Raw genomic sequence first — 7,558 nt, forward strand, 5'->3', positions numbered from 1 at the left:
TGACTCTGACCCCTGAGGGGCCAAAGGGGGGCATGGCCCCATAAGGGAAATAGAGGTAATTCCTTTAAATCGCTACTAGTCATGAAGTTATGAATGGTTTTTAACACAATTTAGTAAGAAACATCCTTTGGGAAAAGGAAACAGATTTTGCATAAATGGTGACTCTGACCCCCAAGGGGCCAAAGGGGCGGGGCCTAATGGGGAAATAGAGGCAATTCCTTCAAATCGCTACTAGTCATAAAGTTATGAATGGATTTGAACCCAATTTAATAAGAAACATCCTTTGGGGAAGGGGAACAGATTTTGCATAAATGGTGACTCTGACCCCCAAGGGGCCAAAGGGGTGGGGCCTAATGGGGAAATAGAGGTAATTCCTTAAAATCACTACTAGTCATAAAGTTATGAATGGATTTGAACCCAATTTGGTAAGAAACATTCTTGGGGGGAAGGGGAACAGATTTTGCATAAATGGTGTCTCTGACCCCCGAGGGGCAAAAGGGGCGGGGCCCCATATGGGAAATAGAGGTAATTCCTTTAAATCACTACTAGTCATAAAGTTATAAATGCATGTTGTAAACTCAGAGAGTCTGGACTTCATTATTTCTTTAAAGCAGTTGGGATCCCCACGCTATAACCATAAATAGCATTGTTTGAGGTTAACAAACAAAAGGAATTGAACATGAACATTATTTTGACATTTGGTCAAATCCAACCAGGTGAGCGATACAGGCCCCATGGGCCTCTTGTTTTTGAATGGATCCTGACCAAACTTCATATATTGGGTCAGCATGGCAATACCTCGAACGCGTCACCGCTCTTGCGACTTCATTTTTAAACGGGTTCTGACCAAACTTCATATATGGGAAAATGCTTATATATGCATTTAGATACACACATAATTATAATAACTATCAGGAAATGAAGTTGCTAGTGTGATGCGTAACCAGATACTGTTGAATGCATAACAATATATACCATATTTATCTGGCAATGAGCCGATGCCTGATAATAAGCCCATCCATGTCTATTGCAGTTCAGTGCAAATGACAACTGATGTTATTTCAATGTCCTGCAATAACCCCACCCCCCATTTTGCGTCAGAGTTCATGTGTTAGCACGCGAGGGGATTTGTATCGTTTGCGATGCCTTGTTATACGGGGCCATCTGTCGGTCCTGTGTTAACTTTTTGTTTGTCTGTAGATCTACATTTTTTACTGATCTCTTTGAAACTTTGTATGCATTATAACCATAATATGTAGTTGTGTTTCCCCAAACAGCATTTTGATTTCAGTTTTTTTCAAAAGTTACTCCCGTACTTTTATTTCAGTATTATATCTGTTATCTGGAGACCTACATCTTTTGAATGATTTCTTAAAAATTTAGTCTTTATGATCACGACATATAGCACAGGTAATTGTGTTTCCCCTAGAGGCAGTTTGATTCAACACATTTTACAAAAGTTATTGCCCTTTATTTATTTCAAGTACATGTACTTGAATATTATCCAGAGATATCTTTGAGCTTTCTTCCTTCTGTTTTTAAACTTGGTAGACTTTATAATCATGATATGTACCGGTAGTTCTGCTCAATGAATTGGAGACTAATCTCTGATTGCTTTTATTCCTCAAACTGTAAGGAAATTACACAAATAAACATTGACTAGGTACATGTAGTGAAAGATGAGAGTTATAGCATGCCACTCTTAAAGTGATAAAAATCTGATTTCAATGCACAAGATGGCACTTAACAGTGTATATGTTCCACCCTGTAGTACTCATTTTTTTAATTTCTTCTAAGGATCATGACTTTAATAGAAATAATATGAAATATGACAGAGAAGAACACTCATTTTAATCCAAATTTGAATATTTATTTCTTCAAAAGTACAAAATTTATTGGAATTCCTTCACATTTATTCTCTTAATTACCATTTCATTCCTAAAATCATACTTTTAACTTGCATGTCTTTTCTTTAACTCGTTTTTACCTCAGTCACATTCACTTTCACAGTTATCTCATGACCACTGACACATTTTTACTAAGATCATCATTTCAGTTATGAGCCTACATTGAAACTAGACAACACACTACATGAATATACTGCATTGTACATATTTCTTTGAGGGGAAAACCATTCTAACATTTTTTTTACGATTTACCAATATATGGTATATTTCACATAAATAAATACATGTAACTAAAAAGTATGAAAAGACACACAACTTATGACAGACAAAATCTATAGACAACGATAAACAAAATTTGCTTTGACTCAGATTCCTAAAAGAGATCACAGGGGCTGATTATTAATGGATTCATCATAAATGGAAGATCTCTTTTCCTGGGCCAAACATCCTTTGAATGAATTCAGGCGCACATCTATCTCTCCTTCCTCAAGCTGGAAAGATCAAAATTACAAGTTTTAGGAAAATGATTACAGAATTTCTGTTATTCCGAAATATAATGTACTAAACTGAAATCCTATAAAAACTATAAAACAGTTTGATAAGGATGTGAATAGACTCTGATATATCACAACCAATATTGGACTTCAGTGTGATGTTTTGATTATAAAAGTGTCCAAAAAAGTGTGAAAAATTACACTTAAATACTTTACCAAGTCTATTCAAATCCATTCCAACTACAGTATTATTAGGGTTATTTTAGCGAGCTGCACATTTTAGCTAATTTTAATTAGCAACTAGTTTTGAAATATGAACTATGAAATGCATAATATTAATGTCATAACACATTGTATAATGATAATCTGTATTTGAATCAAATTGAGGAAATTGTTTACTCTAATAAATGGTACTAAGAGGCAGATCCCAAAATGGGAAAAATATTTGTACTGACTTTGCTTTGCTATCACTGAAATATCCAAGTGAGTGATGCAGGCCCCATCGGCCTCTTGTCAATTTATGTTTTAAGATATTACAATAGATTTGCATTCTATTCCTCTTTTATTGATCAGAAATGAAAATCAATCTTTATTGCTTAAATAAGAACTGTATGTTAGACAATCGGTATAGTTAAACATGTTTTTATTTTTCCCTTGAAATTTGACATTAAAACACAATTTTTCACTAGCTGGAATAACCCACTATACAGTAACTATATACAACAGAATGTCATGATCCTAAAAGCATTTTGGGGGGGGGGGGGGGGGGGGGGAGGATTTTCAAGAAAAGGAAATCTTACTCATTTTATGTATGTCTGAAATATGAATAATATCAATACAATTAACAATGCTACTATACATATAGCAGTGACATTGCCATGTAGAATCACAATGACTTAAAGATTTTAGTATATCGACGGAAAAGAGCTGTCAAATGATAATTTGTTACCATGGATTTCAAACCAAAGTAGTTGTTTCACAAAACAAGGTTAATACTGGCATGTAAAGGGAATATGTATACAGTAATTAGGGCTTGGTATTGGAGATACAGGTACCCTATAGTAATCACTGTGTTTGTCTGTCTGTTCATAAACTTTACTCATGGCTATATATAACCTTGGTATTTATTGAACAATTTAAATGCAACTTGGTCAAGATGTACAGTTCACAAAAATGCACACTCAGGTAAAACGTCAAGTTCATCAGGTTCAAAGGCCAAGGTCAAATTTTGCATCGTTTCACTGATAAACATTTTGTGATGACATGATGAAACAAACTTGTTCAGATTTAAACAAGGAGTCAGTGAACACAGGTCAATGTCACTGGTTCAAAGGTCACTGTCAATTTTTTTTATCTTTTCCTTATTGAATATTTTGTTAGGTCACTAAGAAGCAATGTTGGTAATATTTTACAAGGATTTAACTGCCCAAAGGTCAATGTCACTGGGTCAAATGTGGAGTCTTTTCACTGATGAACTTTTGGTGATGATATTATGAAGCAAGTTGGAATTTAACAAAGAACTGTTTAAGGTCAAGGGCACTCGGTAAATACCATGGTCAAACTTTTTATCTTTTAATTTTTTGTTGTTTTTTTGTGATGAACATTTTGTTATGTTATTATGAACCAAAGTTGGTTAGAACTAAACAATGAGTCAACTGACCAAACGTTAGGTCACTTGGTCCAAAGGTTCATGGTCAAGGTCAGATTTAGTATTTTTCATAGATGAACATTTTGTTATGACATTATGTAGCAAAATTGGTCTGAATTAAAGAATAAGTCAACTGACCAAAGATCAAGGTCACTGGATTATAGTTTGTTTGTTGGGTTTATCACCCCCAGTAAACTGCAGATCTACTTACCGAGTCATTGCCATATAGTTCATTGTAGCAGAACTTTGATATACACTGTCTCACACATGCAGTCTGGTCAACACCATGTTGTCTCAAACACTCTGTTTTCACTTCACACACTGTCTTGGCATTCCTGTATTTTTTGTCCTGTAATCAAACAAATCATTCAGTGATAAAATTGTGAGTAAAGTTTCTATTAGATATGGTTGTTTAGAATTTGGGGACTTTGGCAAATTAAACTGAAAGAATTATGGATGTTTAAATGCATTATCTATAGATTGACAATACATTTTTATGCAATGTACACTTTTAAATCCATGTTTGCTTGTTTCATTGATTTTGAAAACTCTTAAGCAGTTTTAGAGTTTATGTAATAGATACATAATGGGTACGAGTGATGTATCGGATATATCACACGAGTGCGTAGCACGAGTGTGATATATGCGATACGTCACGAGTACCCATTTTGTATCTGTTTTATCCAATGACAGCCGAGGTTTTGTCACCCACGTGCCTAGGGGTGGAGCTATAAAATTGATCAGAACCTGTCACTGTGATATGTTTCCCGCCAATTTCTGACACGTTTTGTTTTCTGTCACAGTAGCCCATTCATTTCTAGTGAGACTGTCAACCATGACGGATCAGGTACTGATCACTGATGTCGATGTGTTCACTGACCTCGACGATATAACATTATCACAGGCCGTAGACAAGTATGAGTATGAACTGGAAGATAGTGACACGGTAGCTACTGACATTGGATTATTTGATACCAAGGAATTAACTCTACCAATTGGTGTAAATAAACTGAATGGTAATGTGAAAAACATGTGAAAGACTGCAGGATTCGAGGGAAATTACACAAACCGCTCCGGAAAGAGGACCTGCGCTACTTCCCTTTACCAAGCAGGTAAGTCTAAAATCATATCGTTTGAACAAATTGTGAAATGAAATATTTTTCGTAAATTTCGACGTTGACAATGTCACAAAATCCTTTCAAAATCTGTGAAATTATTTAAATACATCGATGAATCGGTTAATCGGTATTTTTAGCCAAGCGTCCTGTTATCATTTTCATCACTATTTTGTTTATGATAGGATTTTTGTGCAACGAAAGCATATTGTTACATTTGGCGTAATCTGTATAACCATTTTTTTTAAATGACTGAAATTTTATAATATGTATCATGTAATGTATGCGGTTTTTTACTGATCTGTTAAAAATATATATTCTACTTAATAAAATATGAACAGGATTTTATATTCTGTTTTGTCAGGTTTTGATGAACAACTCATTATGGACAGAACGGTACATCGCAGCAGGGCTGTACGTGCATACAAGGTGAAGAAAGAAGACAGAAAAAATTTAAACGGCACTCGTATTTCATTAAATTTTGTTTGAAATGCATTTCCTGTCTTTGTTCGATCATTTGTCACGCCTACATTTGAAATTGGCCCCGCCTCAAGACTGAGGCATGGACCAATCAGAAATGCCATGTGATATTTCAGATATCACATATGTGATATTTGAAATATCACATAGTATGCAATATATCGCCAACAAAAGATCAAAGAAAAACCGAGGCGTCATTGGATAAGAATAATTGTTTTCCCAACATGTTGAGGTTTTAATTAATATTGAAAGAGGGGATGGGTTTACAATTAAATGTATTCATAGATACATGTAACTCAGATTACAAACATAATGTCAAAGGACAACATAGACTTACATCTCGCTTCTTCTTGTAAGTGTAGCGTTTAAAGTTGTAAATAACACCTCCAGCCTCGGTTGAGACTTCAAACAACAGCAGTAGTGCCAGGCAACAAGACACTGCCACCAACGGCCTCATCCTGTCATCCCAGCTCCTACAACAAACAAGATCTCAATAACAAAAACATGTAATGTGGAACCCATTCATCTATCAGATCTTTGATCATAACAAATGATCAAAGAGATCTGAACAATTCAGATTATGCATTACGAAAATCCATTGTCATCTTTTCTGTTCATATTCAATATATAAAATTTAAGAAAAATCTTTCCTACATACTTCCTGTCAACCATGAAAGGAAATGTGATAGCAGTCCAGGAAAACATAGCATCTGTATTTTGTATATATTATAATTGTCGCACAATGGATGTCATTTACAGAAAAAAAATCAATGACTACTGTAGATCACGGTATTTTTCGCTTCAAATATCGGTCAAACTGTTGGACAAGAGTTGGTTCTTTTGATTGTTTATTGTTTTCAGATGAGCTTTAACAAAGATTTTCATACAGTCCGTCAAGATATATGCCTGAAATATTATATTTAAAAACAGACCAACCAGTTTGTCTGCATAAATGAACAGGACGCAGGACTCAAACCCAGGACCTCTTAAATAATAGATGCTGCACTGACCAATTAATATTAAATAGTATTTAAGTTTTTTTTTTCAATTTGGGTACCTGGTTGGACACCGTTGATTGTACAAACCTTTACTCAAGTATATAGGCCTTTTGCTGATCTGAAATATTTCAATAGAAAAAAATGTTGTGTGCAAAGAAGTTTGATTCATCATCCTACAAATTTTCTATAATTTCCAAATATCCTGAAGCTTTGGATTGTCCACTTACACGCCTTGGTGTATAATAAAAAACTAAAGAATTCAGAGAGCTTATCTAAGATGTTTTTATGTGAAACAGTTGCAATAATATCATTGTATTAGTGTTTATCTATGTTGTGCCAGGTTTTTTTTGGTAAATTTTAAACAGTTTATATGGTTTTACATAAATAACAAATAGCCGTTTTTATATGAACATTACCAATACAAGCCTGGCACAACATAGATAAACACTAATACAATGATATTTATTGTACGGTCATAAAAAATATTTTTAAGCTCTATGAATTCTGTAAATTCTTATTAATATGTACCAATTATAAACTAGGTCATTTTATTCAATTCAAATAATTTTACATTGAAATGTCTGTTTTAATGTTCTGTAACTAGCCTATCCCTTAACAAATGTACCACATGAAAACATTTGTGGATGGGTCCATCATTGATTACAAACCGTTTTGTTCTTTCTCAAATCTTGCCCGGAACTGGTGTACCTGGGCTAACTTAAGATTACACAGATATTTTAACAATAATTGCATGATGAATATATAGTAAATACAAACCCAGTAGGTATGATATAAGGACCACAGCAAGCTTAAGTGTCACTCTAAACACCTCCAAAAACGAGTCGTCTAAAACTTTATCCACATCGCCGGTCCACTTCCGCTTTCGAAATTATAGACCTGTGCAGAACTTCCGGTT

At 34.4% G+C, this 7,558-nt stretch overlaps 1 protein-coding gene across 2 annotated transcripts; it reads right to left on the bottom strand.

The window, feature by feature from the left end:
- Positions 1-1,845: 1,845 nt before the first annotated feature.
- LOC117325489 lies at positions 1,846-7,539 on the bottom strand. Of its 2 annotated transcripts, XM_033881746.1 has the most exons (5): positions 7,420-7,512; positions 6,730-6,760; positions 5,982-6,117; positions 4,261-4,398; positions 1,846-2,398 (listed from the first exon to the last, which is right to left on the bottom strand). In XM_033881746.1, exons 3-5 carry the CDS (start codon positions 6,099-6,101, stop codon positions 2,291-2,293), a joined length of 366 nt encoding a protein of 121 aa, XP_033737637.1. In that variant the 5' UTR covers positions 6,102-6,117; positions 6,730-6,760; positions 7,420-7,512; the 3' UTR covers positions 1,846-2,290. The 2 variants fall into 2 exon arrangements, with proteins under 2 accessions (XP_033737637.1, XP_033737636.1); XM_033881745.1 differs by lacking the exon at positions 6,730-6,760 and having other exon boundaries at positions 7,420-7,539.
- Positions 7,540-7,558: the final 19 nt, after the last annotated feature.

This window comes from Pecten maximus, chromosome 4 (genome assembly GCF_902652985.1).
Source record: "Pecten maximus chromosome 4, xPecMax1.1, whole genome shotgun sequence".
Lineage (NCBI taxonomy): Eukaryota > Metazoa > Mollusca > Bivalvia > Pectinida > Pectinidae > Pecten > Pecten maximus.